Genomic DNA, 19,603 nt, shown 5'->3' with positions numbered 1-19,603 from the left:
AAATTGGGAAGGTCGTTCCACTGCATAAATCTGGTAATAAAGAGTGCTCGACTAATTACCGCTTATTTCTTTAAATAGTATTTGTTGTAAACTGCTCGAGCACATAATGTGTACTAACTTAGTCAATTTTCTAAAATCTAATTCATTTTTCACGTCAGCACAGCATGGCTTCCGGAAAACATATTCATGTGACAAATATTTGACAAATATTTACTTGACAAATATTTTTAAAGGGCAAACAAAAAAAAAAACACGTCACAAAAAGAAGGTCATGCACAGGACAGGCACTACATTCAACTATTTTCAGCTGTTTTCAGTTCAAAGTAGCACCTGTCCTGTGTATGACCTTGTTGTGATGTGTTTCTTATTTGCGCTTTAAAAATATTTCGAGAATAAAGTTGTTTTGCGACGGGAGAGTCCAGGTGGCATGCGAAGTCGCAAGCTGGCGTCGAGAGAGTCCACGCGTGAACGAGTGAAACCCGGTGAATTCAATCGTATACGTGTGTCGTGGCGAACAAGTGATTCAAGTTGCCGCGTAGCATCCGTCCTTGAAAGTGTTATTCATATGCACCCGCTGACGTTATTTGGCGAGCCGAGCACGCAGCTTCGCCAGCGCTGTCATTGGCGACAATTCGCAGTGACTTGGCAACCACTGAAATGCAATGGCGTGTCCTTTCTCGACCGCGTGGTGATGAGCCCGCATATTTAATGCACTAGCTGATCATGTGACCCATGACGCAGGCAAACAGCGGAGCTTTGCGGTTGCCCTCTAATCGCAGAAAATGGTCTCACAATTTGGTGACTGCTGGAGTACGTAATTGAGTGCACCTTGAAGAGCCGCAATTTCGGCTGCGGTCTACATGGTATTGCGAGAGTATTAAAATTGCAAAGTGATGGCGTTCGATCGTACAACGACTGCTCCGGTAGAGCGGTTGGAGTTTATGGAACCGTCCATGTAAATGTGTATGAGGTCAAAATTAGACTTGTTTAGGAGAAGCAGAGATAACTGCTTGAGGGCTAGCGGTGGCAACCATATATATATATATATATAGATATATATGTTCATATCAAGAGAAGCCAGCAAACAATGAGACCAAGGAGAGCATAGGGAAAGTTGTCTGGAGTTCTTATTTGAGTGAAAGAAATGATTGATAGATGGAAATGAAAGTAGACGTAAAAAGAAATGGCCGCTGGTGGGATACGAAGCCACGTCTGAGCATTACGCGTGCAACGCTCGTACCAACTGAGCTATCGTGGCGCCGTTTTCCCATTCACTTTCTGGGGCTTCGCTTTGCTGTCCTTCGTCTCATTGTTTGTTGGCTTCTCATGCCGGATATGACTAATACAAATCGGGCTACTCGGTTCCCTTTCTTCTTGTATATACAGGTTGTCTCACATAATTTGAGCCAAAGTGTTAAAGTTGAAGGGCGCTCAGGACGCGAGTTGAACCAAATGCATAGTGTTGGCACTGACCTAGAGTCTCAGGCTATTTATTAGTTTCCCCTTAACTTGCATATTAGTTATGTTTAATTAATGAACTATTTAAGTATTGGCTGCAGACCCCAAGTGTGATACGCATAGTTGTAGAGCACCTTGAGAAACATCTCAATAAATTGATTCCAACGCGACGTATCTCACGTGGTCCTTTCTTCCGCGTTCCGTAGAAAGCCCGCGAAAAAAAAAATGCCACGTGACGGGTGATTGCGCGCTTTTATTGTGCTGCTTTCAAGCGTGCGATGGATGAACAAGGTCAGCTGCAGAGAGAATGGCCTATGACACCGCGTTACTTCTGGTGTAGGTATCTGGGCATGCGGCTCTTATTGCATGACGGTGCAAATGTGTGTTGCTGGCCAAGCGTTGGCGAAGAGCTAAAGCGTCTAAGGCCACGAAAAAGAAAAGACGAAAGCATAATTTTGATTAAAATTATGCGGTTTTACGTGCCAAAACCACTTTCTGAATATGCGGCACGCCGAAGTGGAGGACTCCGGAAATTTCGACTACCTGGTTTTTTTAACGTGTACCTAAATCTAAGTGCACGGTTGCTTTTGCCCCCACCGAAATGCAGGCCCCGTGGCAGGGATTTGATCCCGCGACCTGGTGCTTAGCAGTCCGACACCATAGCCACTGAGCAACCCCGGTGGTTACCATTTTAATGGTACTTGAAAGGAGGGCGAAGCGCGTGGGAACGATGGAAGGTGATGACGGCTGCTACAATTTTGCCCTTGTACACAAATGACCTTGTAGTAGTTTTCGAAATGAACGATGATGCTACAACTTCACACCTTAGGGCTCGTATAAGAGCGCATATATCACGCGGGGACAAAGCTAATGGTAAAAAAAAAAACCTTCGCTATATTCAAAGAAGATTACGCCTGTCTTCTTGAGACGATGACTCTTTTCACACTGGGTCCATCTGCTCTCCTTCTCACACTTACTGTTTACCAGACTTTCTTTTTTGATTTCCCACCCTGCATGTCTGCATCGCTTCGTGGTCGCAGTATCGGGTGGCAGCGTCTGGCTTCACACTTGTGCACCATGACCGGCGCGTCAGTCCCTGAGGGAGCGCTTGCAGGCTGTTCCAGTTAACCGGATGTGGATCAGACTTATGTGCCTCGTTTGAATCAATCCCAGCAAACTGCAATATGTCCACTGCTCCTAAGGTGCCCGTATCCCTGTGTGTTCTCCACAGCAACGCTATCTGGCTGTGACCAACGTACATTGAGTAGCAGCTATGGTTTACTCCAATGAGGAAAGAGCGCATTTGGTTTTGGCTCTAGGTGTGTCAAGGGGATGATTGACGCAGTTGATGTACTTCAACGCTGGCATCGAGGCACGTGTCCCAGCTCAATGACGATTGTGCGCGCATATGAAACGCTGAGACAAACTGGGACTTTTACGAATAAACGACATAAATCTTCAATCCTGGGCAAGGACGTGGAGACAGATATTCTGTGAAAGTTATCTTCAGACCCACATGCAACTATTCGTAGAGAGGGCGCTGAAGCTGGATTGTCAAAGTCTTCAGGGTGGAGAGATACTTAAGAAGAGGCAACGTCACCTTTACCACGTGCAGCTGACCAGATGTTGGAGTCTCGCGATTTCCAAAGGCGAAAAGACTTTCCAAACTGGATTTTAATCAAGACGGAAGAGGACCCAGGCTTTGGGAATAATATACTGTGGACCATTGAAGCTACCTTCTCGCGTAATGCCCCAGTGAACACTCACAACGCTCACAACGCTCACTATTGAAACAATGAAAACCCTCACTGGGTTTAGAAGACACATCACCAATATCAGTGGTCGGTTAATGTGTGGTGGGGAATTTCCCGTGGCACTATCATTGGTCCAGTGTTTTTTGATAACACGCTTACAGGAGAAAGCTATGTCAACGACAGCCTTGATGGGGCGCTTGAGGATTTTTTTTTGCGAAGTTCCATTACATAGGATCCAAGATATTTGGTACCAGCATGACGATGCTCCACGCACGGCAGGAGCAAAGCTTGCAAATGGCTGCATGGAGTATTCCCGCATCAGTGGATTGGACGGCATGGGCCCATTGCTTGGCCAGCATGGTCGCCAAATTGAACTCCCCTTGTTTCTTTCTCTGGGGCTACATCAAGGATCAAGTATACCGCACACCAACCACAACATCAGAGAGCCCAAAAGAAAAAAAAAATAAGACGAGTCTTCAACTCCATCCATGATACCGTGATCAAGAGCGCCTAGGAAAATGTGCCTATGAGATGCCAAACGTTCATTGCAGCAGATGGTGATTTCTTCGAACACGCATTATATTCAAAGGGCGCTTTTTGCATTCTAAGGTCACTGGAAAATCATTCCGGCCCTAACGCAGCCGCTCCAACCCACCCCATTACACTCCGTCGGCAGGCTTCCAGCTCTTGCGTATTTCAAGCATAAAAAATAACTATGTTCTTGTTCTCTTTCGTCTCCTTAGACGCTTTATCGCTTCGGCAGCAGCACGCGTTTGCGCCGTCATGCGATAAAAGCCGCATGCCCCGATACCTACACCAGACATAATGCCCTGTCGCGGACCAGTTTCGCTGAAGCCGACCTTGTTCATCCATTGCACACTTGAAAGCAGCACAATAAAAGTGCGCAATAGCCCCGTCCCGTGCTTTTTTTGTTATTTCGCAGGCTTTCTATGGAACGCGGAAGAAAGGACCACGTGAGATATGTCGCGTTGGAAACAATTTATTGAGAGGTTTCTCAACGTGCTCTAGAACTTTGCGTATCACACTTAGGGTCTGCAGCCAATATTTAAAAAGTTGATTAATTAAACATATCGAAGCTGTAAGTTCAGGGGAAAATAATAAATAGCCGCACTCGGTTCAACTCGCGTCCGCAGTGCCTTTCATTTTGAAAACTTTGGCTCAAGTTATGTAGACCAACCTGCATATATATATATATATATATATATATATATATATATATATATATATATATATATATATATATATATATATATATATATATATATATATATATGATTACGAGGCTGGACTTCTTCCGCAAGTGCAATGTCGCAATTCCGCTGACGTTTAGAGCGAAGCTGTTAGGGTCTACTTTCTCCACTATCATGTCTGCGTACATAAAAAAATCCCGAAGATATTGCAATGCTGAGCTGACCCGCGGCTGAGGGGAAGCAGCCGTTAAGCGCTCTCTATACATGGGCCGATCCCAACGATAGTGCAATGGCCGGACGACCCACGGCGGAGGTGAAGCAAGCGTTAAGCACTTCCCATACTTGGGCCGATCACGAAGATAGTGCCATGCCCGGTCTACCCGCAGCAGAGGTGAAGCAAGCGTTAAGCACTCCCCATACGTGGGCCGATCCCGAAGATAGTGCAATGTCCGGCCGATCTGCGTTGGAGGTGAAGCAGGCGTTAAGCTCTCCCCATACATGGGCCGATCCCGAAGATAGGGCGATACCGGGCAGACCCACGGCGGAGGTGCAGTTCTCCATGAAGGGGCCGACACACACAGCTTCGCTGGTCTTACTTCTCCACAAAGTGGAATTTTAGACAAGATTTTTCTGCGCATAACTTTGTGTTAAGTCGCTAGGACAGTCATCCCCGAATCTCCCTTAGGAATTACACTGTTAGCTTTCTCCGGTATTTCCAAATTTGTATTTCACTTGCTGTGGCTAAGCACTGTTAGTGCTTGCGAGATGCCTAATCAAGCACACTTATAGGCACACATGCTGTTAATTTCTGGGTCGAACAACTTTAATAGATACACAGACCCGCACTTACGCTAAGAGGTGAGCTGATCGTCAGTGGGATTTGTATTTCAGTAGTAACAGTAACTGCAATAATTCGAAAATATGGCAACAGAGCTTGCTGTTAACTACTATTCAACTTAAATTGATCAATTCACTTAATTTAAGTGATCGTCCAGTTCGTTTTATTATTGCGGTGTTTCATAATGTGTCGCTGCAGGAAATGGTTTTTTATTCCTTACCTTTTATCAACGTTAACGCAATTTTATTTCTTACATAGAAGTGGAATTGAGTGGCTGGTGGGGTAATGCATTGAACCTCTCCGGTTAGGCCCCATTTAATCCTACCTACCGTACCCATAAATTTGTTTCAGCTAATCTTCCTGCAAAATTATGCAATATTCTTGTTTCTTGTTATAGCGTCCTTACTTTTGCATATTCCTTTTGGCTCATTTGAATGACTATTTAACTTACGCGTCTCTTCCCCGTAACATGATTCTCAATCCACCTTAGTGGGTATGTACCAAAGCAGAGAAGCATTATCACCATCATCATAAAGGAAGAAGACATGGAGTCACACTTCGAGGGCGCCCAGGTTCCGGAAATTCCAGGAAGAAATAACGACGTAGACGAACTGCGGGAAGGATGTGCAACTGAAGCGAGCCGCGGCGACTACCAGCAGCTCGTCGACCTGTTGATGAGCGCTCCGGCACCGACTTCGACAAGGCTTCAAGTGAGCGACCTTCGACGGGTCTTGGGCTGCTGCCGTACCGGCGACCTTCTCACAGAGTACGTGGAGAGTTCCGAAGCCGAAGGCAGGGACTCGCTGACGTTGCGGGAGTGTCGGGACGCCTACCATGCCGGAAAGTACCTCGAATCGAGGCCCTGGATGCTGCACGTCCTGCGATTCTCGACCATACTCGTCGTGGGAAAACGCAGCCGCCAATCAGCGATTCTGAAGCGCGTTGGGAGTCTCTCGTTGCCGGAACGCAGTGATCCGTTGATCAGAGTGAAGATGTGCTCCACGGCGTGTGGCGTTGTCGCACACTTTCCCCTTTTCATCGTGATCGTCTCACTGGTTCAGGTGCGTTGGACGCTTGACGATAACTCATTATAAAGGTGTCAATAAGTTTTTAAGCTTCCGTCCTAAGTAGCCTAAGAGATAAATGTTATGATGCTACTGCGTTTACGTGTGCCTCAGGACCTAGTGGAAGATATCCGGTACCCCGGTGACTTGAACTGAGTTGTACCAATGTAAGGGCGACGCAGGTTTACCATCGCCGAGAGGGATTGCCGCTGGCCGGCTTTGATGTTGTTACGACTTTGCACCGCTGCACCACTATTACGACTTTGTAGTCCCGTAGCGCTCGTCACCCGTTTCGTGACAGAGCGTTGGTAGCGAAGACTCCGAGCCAGGCGTCGACGAGAATAACAAAAGGGACTTTATACGCTATATACAGGTCATTATACAGGACATGAACGGGTCGGCACTGGGGTCGAGATCTCACAGCAAACGCGACTGTTCCCGCACGGCGACGTCCGGCGAAAGCGCGTGACACATCTCACCCCAGTCGAGAGCGGCACTGTCTCCCGGTGGGTCGGCGGATCCGGTTTTCGAGGCGGCCGGCTCGCGGCTTTATACTCCCCGAGAACCATTGTCACTCAAACGGCCCAATACAAAGTCAGCACTCGGCGCTCGTCCAAGAGGTCCAACCAGCGACCGCGCTGGCCACCCGGTTCAAAGTTCGCGCGCGCGGTGACCCCCAGGCAATAGGAGGTGCGGCGCCGGGCTGTCTGGCACTTGCTGACACGTTTGAACACGTTGCCTGCCGATGCTTCTCCTGCAGGACACCGCTGCCTGACGGCTCAGCATCTTGACTTTTCAAGGGAGAATTGGGGCGCTCGCAGGATAAATTCTGCATCTTGCAGATTCGGAATCCGGGCTTGTGGTAATGGCACAACAATGTGCGGAGACAACAGTTTCGGAAGCACTGAAATTAATAAGTCACTATACGCCCCAGCAACGGGCTATAGTGATTTGAACATAATGGAACATGAATTACTCAGAATTGTAAATCCAACGAAAATACGGGGAAGGTGGGATATGGAAATTCAAGACCGTGAGCAAAACGAGAACAAGGTAAAAGCGCAAGCCGACGTATCGGCAAGTGGGCCTGTCTTTCTCAAGGTGGTACACGAAGTCCACTTGTCGATACATTGGCTCCCGCTTTTACCCTGTTCTTGTTTTGCTCATCATTCAGAATTGTAAAGCACTTCGTATGAATTGCCGAACAGAGTCGCACTATGATGATGTATGAACGTGAAGCGTCTCTTCGATAAGTTTGCGCGAAGGTGAGATTTCGCCACGGAACGATAATCTGTTTACTTTTGTTTGATGTGATGCTGGAAGCGATAGATGCTCTGCTACTGCACTCAGCGCGCGGCATTAGTTTTTCTTGCTAAGTTGTGTGATTGAAGCAAGCCGACGTTATCGAAAGTATAAAGTCACAGTCGTTTTTTGTGTGGCAGATTTACTCCCAACAAAAGCGTAAGAGATCATCTTTCAAATCAGAACATCTTTTTTTGCAGGTGGCAACGTTTAGCTACCACTGCGCGGTGCCTTCGTGCTCCGAATTCACGAAGGATCGGCAGCTTTGCCAACTACCCTGCAACAGCTCCCTCATCTTCAACCCGCGCAAACGCCGCGAGTTGTGGCGGTTCCTGACTTACTCGCTCGTTCACGACGGTTTCCTGCACCTTGGCAGCAACGTGTTGCTCCAGATTGCCTTCGCCTTCCCACTGGAAGTAGTCCATTCGTGGGGCCCAATTATGCTCGTCTACGTCAGCGGGCTACTGTGCGGTCCGCTAGCGCAGTCGCTGCTAAACCCCGATGCATATATTGCGGGCTCATCGAGCGGAGTCTACTCCCTTCAGACAGCACACTTGGCGCACATCCTGACCAACATCCGGGACATGGAACTGGTTGGGCTCAGAATAGCCATGTTGCTTCTCGTGTACTTGAACGACCTGTACTCGATCTTACGGGGCCCCCAGAGCCGCCATGGACAGGTGTTGAGCTACGCTGGTCACTATGGTGGGGCGCTGGCTGGTTTGGTGATAGGGCTTCCTGTGCTGAACTCTGCGCGACACAGGCGCCCCTGTTTTTGACGTATGTGTCGCCGTGCTTGTTGACACATTGTGTATTTAATAAAATTCACATCACTACTTAAATAAAGACCATGTCCATACCAGTGTTGCTGCATTTCTCTCCCCAAAGCAGGCAAAAGGTCGCCACGTTGTGTGGACTTCGCTGAAATGGTTCTGTGCATACTAGGCTGAAACGTTTAGCAACCTACAACTTGCTTAAACTGGAATTTCATCGATACATGGCGACATATCGTTGTTGCACACTGCTTCTTACAACACCCAACATACCCTAATGAATGGCTGATGCCAGATTTCACAGCATTTATAGGCAATATTAGACTGCCATCAGCTCGGTTCAGAATTTTCACTCATTCATTTTGCGCCCTTGCTGTAAGCATACCCGACAGCTTGAAAGCTGTCGCCAGGAAGCTGCTCGTCCAATGGCCTTGTTCTTTTGCTCAGATGTTTGACTTTACTCCGAAATAAATGCTTTACCCTAGCCCTGTGTTTTTATGGCTGCATTCGGCTTCTTTTAAGTGACCCTGTCTTGTTAACTCCCGTTGCTGACGTGCAAAATTATGACCATATGCTACGACCACTGCTAAGAAACAAATTTATGGAAAGTATCTACGTAAGTCTACCTTATTTATAAACGACACGTTGAAGTCGGCCATTCATTAATAGGAGACTGAAATCGGGTGCAGAAAGATGGGGAGGTTATGCTAGAATCACCAGCTATGCTATAATACGTGAAGCTGGCTCTCTGTGCATGCTAAAGTTATGCGCTCTGGATTTTTGTAAACTTCCACTTCGTATGTCACGATAAGAAGAACCAAATAATAAAAACTGTGGCACAACCCATCTCACGATGACTGTCGACGGGAACGCGTTAGCATTGAATCAATATAACGACACAGCATATTGCCACCGTTGAAACTGTTAAGTGTTAGGACTATACTGCAGCGGAGCCCACTTGCCCACAAGGAATTTCTGCCATACGATTCGACACACTCAAAGTTAGTTAAAAGAGGAATAGCCACTATTTGCCTGCCTTGAATCTGCTCTCATGAAGTCGTGCCATCACGCGAGGCAGGCTTGCTTGGAAAAGCAGTTGACGAAGCTACACACAGCCGGCTATACCCGAACTCGGTCGTATATAGGTGGTGTGAAAAACATTGCCCCAGAAAGTGAAGGTGAAAAAGCATATCCTTAGCCCTGACCATAAAGGATGCAAACCCGCAGTTGTGCCATACGTCCACAAACTTTCCCACAACTTGAAGAAAGTCGCTACTAGGCTTGGTGGGCCAGTTGTTTTTTCGGGCCCACGCAAGTTGGCTGAACTGTGTCCGAGCATAAGCAGCGTTGGCAAAAAGTCAGGATGCCAGAAAAACCACACTTTGCCATACTTGAAATGTGCGACGGGCGTTATACACGACATACCGCTAAAATGTGGGAAGCCCTACGTGCGACAAGATGTGCCAATGACATGGCTCGGGACCATGACTTGTCTATAATTAACAAAGGCAATGCGCAATTACCTGCGCATTGCATGGTTTGCTGGGCAGGCAGATGCCAGCCACTACTGCGTGATATTAATTAAATTATGGGGTTTTACGTGCCAAAACCACTTTCTGATTATGAGACACGCTGTAGACACATGGCGCCTGCGAAACGCGTCATCTAGCAACCGGACGCCTCTATTGCGCTTCTTTCTCGACACGCTTCGCCATCTAGTGGCTATGCCGTGATGTCCGCGTGTGGCCTCCGACACGAGAAGCGTGGCGCTGCGGTGCCCGCGGGCGCTGAGAATTCTTCTCTCCTTTACCGCACACCCAGTGGCACATATTCATTGACCGAAGCTGGCGATAGGTTCATTGCAGAGCGCCACATACCCTGTGCATCCAATGCGCAGCTTGACAAAGCCCTGGCGTGAAAGATGTCCAATAAAATCTAGTTCATACCCAGTGTACTTGTGACGCAGCCTCCTAATGCGTCGGATCCCTTGTGAGGTGGGTTTGATTCCACTCAGCACAGGAGAAACATAAGGCATGTTTTTCAGCAGTGTAGAGCGGCACATCTCCTGTAGTGCACGCCTGTGTTACCCACATTGGCGCCAAAGACGTTTATTCAAGAGCGGCCCGCACCTAAATGCACATACCATGTGACTCAAGTTGTCATTAAAGAGGTTCACTGAAGGTCAGCCCAGAGGGAGTGGCACAAACCCAGTGTTGCAAGTCGGCCTGAAAGAGTTTTTCAATCAGCGGCACACTGTTCGCTCAGCACAGCAGCCCGATAATCTGCCCCTTCGACCACTTACTGCCCAGTGACTCGGCGGGTTGGCGGGAAAACTGTCAGATATAGACATGCATAGAGACAAACATAGCTCCCGGAAAGTGCGTAAGAAATATTCGTGCATCAATACTACGTTTGTTCATGCGTGCAGCCTTCACTTGCGTAAGCTGGCAAATGCTGTTTTTTTTCTCTCCCCCCCCCCCTTATTTTTCACAGTTGCCCAGAACAAGGCTTTTTAAGTCATGTACTTCATACTGTGTATTCTGTTTACCATGTCGCCACTAAGGGTTGCTCACTATTGCCATGAAAACTTTACACATTCGTAACCAACCGAAAGCTTAACATGCTCCTCCTAAAGCTCGAAATTTCAATGCTGCATTCAGTAAAGCATGTATTTTGCCAGCCAGTTAGCTAAAGGACAGAGAGGCAGCTGGTAGTGGGGCAGCTGGTAGAGGGGCAGCCAGAGGTCGCACAATTTAATAGTTCAACAAAAACGGGAGTATTCAGAAAATTAGTTGCTATTTCAAATGAGGCAAAACGTCTGCGATTTCTGCAATAGTTTCAAACGCACAGACACAACAGTGTTGTGGCAGTCTGTTATAAAACAATAGCCACTGAAGGAAAGAGAAATTGTTGTTTGGGAAAGTTCAAAGTCAGAGCACTTTTCACTTTAATGTATGCAGAAAGAAAAGCATCAGACGCAGACGTCCAAAAAGATAGCATCGCGGCACCTAGCACATCTCGTCACCTAGCACATCTCGGCACGCTTAATATGTTGATCAATACATGTCATCAACAAATTCAATGGTAGCGGCACCATGCCCACGGTGCACCATAGCAACGTATGTTGTTACGTGCTCTAGCTTTCGGCATGATCGTGCGAAAAAAAATATGACGAAAGATTCATGAGCTGATATCTCCTTGGCGCGAGGTAAAATACAAGAAACAAAGGCGTTGTTCATGTTTTCCGTGACGCCCTGAATAGAGGACATCTGCATGTACCACCAAATTGAGAAAGCCAAGCTGCGCCTGGTACTAGCACCTTTTCCGTCGACTCCCTCGAGCGTGCTCTTTTTCCAACGGTTGGAAACGCGCGCATCGGTCGACCGCACTCGCTCGCCGCGTCAACTGCTACGTTTCGGGAAAAAACAGGCTTATTTCGAGCAGCATCAGAAACATGGGAAGTGGCATGGCGGCGGCCAGAAAACAGAAGATATGGCTGGAGGAGATTCCCTTCTGGGCCGATATCTACAGGAAGCTACAGCGTGGCGACAAGGCCTATGCAGCGGAACTAATGGCGTTCCTCAAACCCATGTCAAAGTGCCCTGCCAGTGTACTCGAGGAGCTCAATGAGCTTGTGAATGAAGACGAAACGAGCTGGCTCACGCTCGAACAGTTCCTCCTCATCACAACCTCTGGTCGCCCCGCCACCGTCCGACAGAGGCGATTCCACAGGGTCGTCACGGCGGCCGCCAACGTCTACGCCGGAAAGCTGCAGCGGGCGAGGGTGGTACGGTTGGCCATGGTCGACTACCCCCTCTTTTTGCTTCAGGTAATGCTCACAACGCTGTGAACCACGATAGAAAGGGCGGGAGGTATGAGACACAGCAAACGCGACACAGACACGCTGCTGGCTCATGTCACATTGGTTTATAGGAAAGGCCACAGGTGACTAAAATGTATGAACGCTTTGTTTCCCGGCTCGAAACTGGATAATTCGAGCCTTCCAGACCAGCCTTAGGAAGAAAAGCAGTGGTTAACTTGTTTTTAAAGACATTCGACTTAAGGTATGTTCTTGCATGCTTACGTAACGACTTGTAGCAGCGCCCAGAGTTGACAAAACGTACGCATCCAGAAAAACCTTCTTCTCCTTGTCAAGCCTATTTGTGTCATGTACAAGCGGTGGACAAATGCCCTTTTGCAGCTTGCCGACATAATCCTGAAGCACGCGCATTAAGCAAAATGTCCTGTAGCTCGATTTATGTGTCCCGCAAGGCTGAAATCCTCTGATTTCGCTCGTCGGAGTACCAAACGATTAGAGGGATTTAATACTCACCTATTTTCGTGTACTACTTAGTTGACAGTGACGTATGCATTTTTAAGATACACAAACGCGAATGCGTTTCGCTTCAGTGTTATAAAGTATGAAAACTTCAAATGTATTTGCTGTATCGTTCACTGCTGCTCTGGCACTTGAAATGCAGTGTTTACAATGTTTACGTAGAGTAATGTAAACTCCCGCTGACACTAAGGCTGTCCATAGAGGGTAACAAACGGGCTTCGCTCATTCACGCCCTGTTCAGCTGCGAGAGGATGATTTTTGATTGCGGCCACGAGTAAGTGTGATAATTGCTACGGCGTGATCCCAGAAGAATACTGCGTAATTAGAGCAGCCCATGTATACAACAAATCAAAATGAAGAGACCTGAGCACATATTGGCAATAAAGACTGATAAGGAAGCAAAATACGAGGATACGATGGCAAGAACATGTTCTGTACTTTCTTTATGACTCGTACCTAGGCAGATTATCCTTTAGATGTGAGAGTGAACGCGAGATTTCGGCCGGACGTTTCTGGCACAAACTTTCCTGCTGTATTTGTAGCTTTAAGTGCTTCGTTACAGTGTCTTACGAACCAAGGCACTCAAGCTGCCTCTGCCTTTTTTGCAGGTCCTGTTCTTCGTCCTCATCTCGGTGGCGCAGGTCGTCACGTACTTCCAGTACTTGCACTGGTGCTGTCCGAGCAGCGCCAAGGAAGTCGAGGACTACCTTCGCTTCGTCGACAAGCTCGTCCTTGCGGTGGAACGCAAGCGCGAGTTCTGGCGCAACGTATCGTTTGTGCTCGTCAGTTACAACGGACTGTCGCTTGTAGCGAGCGTAGTGATCCAGATGCTGTTCTGCCTCCCCGTCAGCTTTTTGCACAGTCCCTGGAAGATACCGTTCATCTACGTGGCCGGAGCGTTCGCCGCCGCTCAACTGAACGTCATCTGCGGCTATTGCTTCACCCTCGGGGCCTCAGCGGCTCTCTACTCAGTAGTTTGGGCGCACGTGGTCGACGTCCTAGTCAACCGTTCCCAGTTCGGCAGAGTCGTTGGGCGCGTCGCCATGGTCCTCCTCTTCACCGCTGCCGACGCGGTTCAGGTGTACTACCTGAATCGCCTGCAGAGCATAGGCACTCTGCCTCACCTTATCGGTGTCGTAGTTGGCTGCACAATGGGCATCGTGATCCTGCGCAAGAACCGGGGCCAGAAATGGGAGAAGTGGGTTTATGGCATAATCAAATACCTTCACTGGGCAGTGATCGTTCTTTCGCTTTGGCAGGCCACAAGGGGATCGACGTATTAGGACGTATGTGAGGAGAGTTTGCCAATGGTGCAAAAAAGAAATAGAGAAACCATAATTTTTTAAAAAATCCTAAAGCAGTACTGACTATAAGTGCACAACTTTTGAGTAGTTTGCCGTGAAGTTTTGGTGCTCAAACAGTGGTTCCTTTGCGACCATAGTGCTGAGTCAATCACAAAGCGTCGTAGGATTTCGCTAGATGATAACAAGCCTGTTGTAATTTCAATGAACTACGCGATGCCCCTCGTTACAGGGACCCAATCGCATCACAGAAGAAGAATGGAGCTCTGCCATCCAGAGCTCAGACCTTTCACGTCAAACCTGGGCTGTCCAGAGAGCCCACGATGCGGCGGTTAGGCTCGGCCTACCCGTCCCCATGTGGGAGCGGCCCGCAGCTCTGCCCTAGGGCAAAGCTTCTCAGGACCTTGTTATTAAAGTTCTTTGTCTGTCTGTCTACGTCACGAAGAGCGGTCTAATGCAATCACAGGTCTCTACGTGGCTGCGACGAGGACGCTCCACCCCCTTTTCAGCGGGCAGCAATAACAGTTCGCTTGGAGAATAATTCTCATGCGCCCAGGTTGCATTGTCATGCGCAGTGTCGCAGATTTCGCATATTATCCTTATGAGACGTTACAGAATGCTTAATAAAGTATTCTTGGTTAATATCAAAATGAGGAAACAAATCAACAAACGCTTTCGTTAGGGGGCGGAAAGAAACGCGGGCATCATTTACCGTAGTCGGAGCTCCGAACAACGTAACCAGGATTTAGCGGTATGTCCAAATTAATACTGCATTGCATTCACAGCATGCGCAGCGTTACAGGATAAGTACAAAAAAGAGTAAAGATATACCCCGAATTCATTGGGCGCCGGAGCTTTCATGGCCCACAAGTATAAAAGAAGCACCAGGGAGGCACTGCATTTCCCAATATACCCGCGTAAACAAAGATCGTAAGTGATTCGAAAGGGCATTCCTTTTTTATGGAAACAGACAGGCCCTATATTTTTGATCTTGGGGAAACGCGATATACCAGCCCGCATCCCATGTATATGCATGTTGTGAGGATAAGATGTGCGAACATCTCAGGGAGCCGTTCTAGAATACTGAAGCTTGTCGGGTCAGTATAGCGCTTGTCAGAAATATTTAAGCAGCGCTGCAGACCGCAGCACCCAAGAAAAAAATAATAGTAACAGAGACTGAGACAGAGGAGCACCCACGTAGCTTATCGACGCTTATAAATTGGTGGTCACTTGCCCAGTCATGCTTGCTTCTGACCATAAAACTTCGAGCTCAAGTGTTTTAACGGAATGCCTGCGCTGTTTTTGGCTACTGTGTACATCGGTGTTCAGAGCTGCTTACATACCTGAGGCATTAACTGTTATAGTGTTAGTAGACGTTGCTTGGCGAGGTAGTAGCCTTGTCATGGTAAAGAAGAAAAAAAAGGCGCTTTATTGGGAGCAACTCAGAGGCTCACCATAATGGCTAATGTAGTGTACTTAGATTGCTCAAAGGGCAACACACACGAATGCAGGTAATTGTTGTTAGAGAAGAGCGTCAGACAGTCTATCTACCAACTAATGAACTGATGGATGGTTTATATTACGACTACATTGTTTAGCAAAAGTGGCACTTGTGTCTTTTTGTAGTGAATGTTAGTGCACTCGACAAAGTGCTAACCTTCATTCTTCTATTAGAGCTTATTGTGCCCTGTTCGAGTATTGTCTCATTTATACAAATATATAAAAACACATTATTTAACACCCAGTTCTCTGTACTGAAAGCGCTTTCAGCATTGCACTTGCAGTTTTTGTGCATGTGTTTGTTCATGATGATGCCTCGCCTGTGTGCTTGTAACATGCGGCACCACATTGCGAAAAAAAATAAAGAGTACTTTCATTTGAACTGAAAAAACCTGGCTTCTAATTCTTGTACTCTCAAAGTCTTCAAACTTTATGGTTTATTCTAAAAACAAATGATGAAATTGCCCAGGTGTTGACCTATAGGTGAAAAAATTCCTAATGAAATGTCTAACCTATAAACACAAGAGGGCACACCACGGAGTTGGAAAAACACACACATAGAATCCGGGAGGTTGCATGCACGCATAAGTAGAGACGCGTTCCTCACACAGGTATTACCGGGCAATGAAACACTACGAAAGAAACACATGATTAAATTTACGAGCGAATCTGATTACGCATACAAATGCATGCCTGTCGAAATACGCGCCTAAAAAATGTCTGCATCCCACAAAGGCTCGCGAAGGCAGGTCTTCGAAGATCAACGATCAGAAATTCCGAAACTTGTCAAGTAACTTCGAGGATGACATAAATATTGAACGCTAGTGTTTTCTATTCGCGGCAATTAGTGCGACACAATTTGTAATTTTAATCATTAGACCGAGTTTTTCATAAAGCCGCTGTCCTTGGTTTTGATTCACTTATATCTGCCTAAGCTGCCATCTAAATTGAGAAAAGGCAGGAAGAAATAAGAGATGCTTTCCTTTGCGCATAATGAACCTTCGTGTAGAGGCAGATGAAGAAGTTGTTTCCTTTCCTTTAATTTTTGGATATACCACAAAAGAAAAGAAACAAGCTCAATTAAGTCAATAGGAACTCACATTTTCGAAAAACATAATATTGAACACTAACTTTGTGCAGTTCATGCGTTTTTTAAACAAATATGTGCATGTGCACAATTCAAACCTGTCTTGTTTCACTATATTCACGTTTTTTGTTGTTGTTGTAAGAGGTTCATGCAAATAATTAAAGTTAAATACTTACGAAGGCCGGATTCGTAGTAAAGAAAAATGAGGAGATTTTCTGCAGGAACAATGGCTTATGAAGGCAAAGTATTTTTTAATAGAAGCTTTTATCCAGAAAAGCTTCTCGGGTTTCCGAGCTCAATTAGGAAAGTTGCTTAGGATCACACCTTGTACTTAAGATAAAATAAACGATCGTGCAATAGAGCAGCACCTTAAGGACGTGGACATCTTTTGCTTGGGCTCATTAACTGGCAAGACAAAGCAGAGGTCAGCGAGATCCCGCTGCCGTCTCTTAATACGTTTGTGTTCTTGGCTCTCTTCCTTACCTGAAGTAATTACGCTGCAGACTCTCCGACGCCCACGACCGATCCAGCGGCGATTCAATACTGCTTCCGTCTTCAGGCTTTATTCGTGTTTACTTTCCAGACCGACTGCTTTTGGATAAGCTCAGTCTTTCTTAATGCTAAGTCGATACAAGCAGTCCCTATAGCTTTCTTAACATGCCTTTGTTCTTTGGCTTCGTGGGTGATTATTTCTCTACGCTGGCAAATGCGCATGAAATTTGCTTTATCACAGTGATTGGGCACTGGTACGGGTGATTATGTATAATCCGCCGTGCAACGCCGACTTTACCATACATGCTAGAATTCTGGTATGCCACTCCAATTAGAGCTGCCTTGTTTACTGAGGGTTGCAGCGACGATGTTTACCGGCACAACAAGTGTCACCGTATTTCAGGAAAGAAAGGCTTTGAAGACATCCTAGACATTGCTGTGGAGCATTCTGTGGCAGCCAAATACACGGGATAACCCGGGTGACTTGTGTTAAAGTGTGCAGCGTTTCTTTTATTATTTATTAAATTCTATCTCGCTTTGTAAATCTTTTTATAGTAGTGTTTGATACATCGAGATGGAGCCCTAAAGAGGACTTCGATTCCATTATCTACCTTAATATTTTTCTTTCCTTAATAACGATAAAGAAAGTTATTCGAGGTTTTTTTTTACCTCTGCACAGCGTGAGTGTTCCCGTGCAGTGGTTCCTGGTGCATTTAAAGCTTTAGGTATTCTGATTTTTCTGGCGCTTGTGTATTTGGTAGCGCCTGCTCCATGTATGCTTCGAAATATTTGTTTCGATCTGCCTTGAATTTAGTTTTCAGTCCTGGTCCCCACCAACAAAAAAACACTGCACGTGTCGCTCTTATAAACGCAGATACCGACGAATGCCATAATAATCACCCAGAGATTCGGATGAAACAAAAAATGGCGTCTCCTTTCATTTTGAAGTCAACGCAACCCTCCCACTCGTGATTTTTAGCGGACCTAGATATGTGGAGGGGCAGCTGCCAGTCGCCATAACTAACACATGAATGCAGCTGTTGTTTCCATTCTTCTTTCGTTAGGCGCCAGAACGACAAAAACTTTCCGCACGTACATCTACGTACCACGGCTGCCGAAGGACATCCGCGAAGTTGACAAGCATAAAAAAAAGAAAAACAAAGAACGAAAGATAGAAGAAACACCGGCGAAGGCTGAGCAGGAAACATATGCTTTGCGCTGCAATAGCTGACTAAAAAAATGCACCTGCTGTCCTCGACGACCTCTGTTCTTATAAACGACAAACAGGTGGATTGTATTTCGTCTTGTTTCTTTATTTTTTCTTTGTTTCAGGTTGGCTCGTACAGCTGGCATGAAAGATTTGCGGATCGCGGAATCACAGAAAAGGTTGACTATTTCCCGTGGCTTGGAAAGTGCTGGGAACAATGTAGTGTTTTGTCCGGCTTTGCATGCTATGGCGATTTGGGAAATGAAACGTGTAACGATATTCTCTGGTCCGAAAAATTTTGACCCGGGCTGCAGGTCACAAAACAAATAAAAAGAAATAAAACGTGCACTGGGTGTGCTGTTGCATGGAGCTGAAAACTTAACAGCAAAGAGGTACATATTTCGGCGTCTTCCACAGGAATCTATATGGTTGTGTCTTCCTTGATTTCTGGTCACACGAAATGAAATTGTTAGCCCACAACAGGAAAACGTCGAGCGAGACATATGGAGGTGATCTTAATAACCCTAATTGTCAGCGCTCACGTTTCGTCAGTTCGTAACTTTATTTCTTCTTGCTTTTACAAAGCTTGATGTAGCATCCTAATATCCAAACGAATTATCTCTTGCTTAGTGCCATATCACCGTTACATTACAGAATTGCGGCAATCTGCAGGGTCTTTATTTAGCAACTCCAAATTTTATAAAGTTGCCTCTGTCAGACAGTACAATCCTAACGCTTGATTGAAATTACGCGATGAGGCGGTCGTTAATTCTAGGCGAAATGAAGAGGCTTAAGTAAGAAACAACATAATTGCGCTTATGAACTCTTTAGGTAATTATATTACTGCGCATATGCTAATCTATGAACAGCAGCTGGTGAGTTCGCAAGGCGTATCCATGTGGAACGAGTTGTCAGGGCCGCATCAGTTTCGAGATATGAATTTTCAAAGTGGCCGACCAAATGCATTGGTGTTCCAGTTACTTCTTTAAAGAACGCCGAGTTTTATTCATTGAAGTACAAAAGTAACGGAGCACCAATGCATTTTGTCGGACACTCTGAAAATTCATATCTCCAAACTGGTGTGGCCCTGAAAACTCGTTCCAAAAGGATACGCCTTGCCAACTCACAGAATGGAATTCATGTATTGAAATAGGTGTATGGTAACGCAATTTACTAAAAAGTTAACTAGCGTAATTAAGGTATTTATTCAAGTAAGAATTTCGACTTCTCGTAGAAGTAATGAGCGCATCATCGAGTAATTGCATCAATGGCTCGAA

The 19,603-nt window shown here is 46.3% G+C and overlaps 2 protein-coding genes across 2 annotated transcripts; both read left to right on the top strand.

Moving 5' to 3' along the window:
- The first annotated feature begins 5,799 nt into the window (after positions 1–5,799).
- LOC135917511 (rhomboid-related protein 2-like) lies at positions 5,800–8,480 on the top strand. Its single transcript, XM_065451090.1, has 2 exons — positions 5,800–6,322; positions 7,828–8,480. The coding sequence occupies exons 1-2, from the start codon at positions 5,807–5,809 to the stop codon at positions 8,404–8,406; spliced, it is 1,095 nt and encodes a 364-aa protein (XP_065307162.1). The 5' UTR covers positions 5,800–5,806; the 3' UTR covers positions 8,407–8,480.
- A 3,374-nt stretch (positions 8,481–11,854) lies between these two features.
- Positions 11,855–14,022, top strand: LOC135918871 (protein rhomboid-like). Its single transcript, XM_065452563.1, has 2 exons — positions 11,855–12,229; positions 13,348–14,022. Exons 1-2 carry the CDS (start codon positions 11,855–11,857, stop codon positions 14,020–14,022), a joined length of 1,050 nt encoding a protein of 349 aa, XP_065308635.1.
- The last annotated feature ends 5,581 nt before the right edge of the window (positions 14,023–19,603 follow it).

The sequence above is a fragment of the Dermacentor albipictus genome, chromosome 2 (genome assembly GCF_038994185.2).
Source record: "Dermacentor albipictus isolate Rhodes 1998 colony chromosome 2, USDA_Dalb.pri_finalv2, whole genome shotgun sequence".
NCBI classification, from domain to species: Eukaryota; Metazoa; Arthropoda; class Arachnida; order Ixodida; family Ixodidae; genus Dermacentor; species Dermacentor albipictus.
This window is presented reverse-complemented; position numbering and strand designations above follow the sequence as displayed.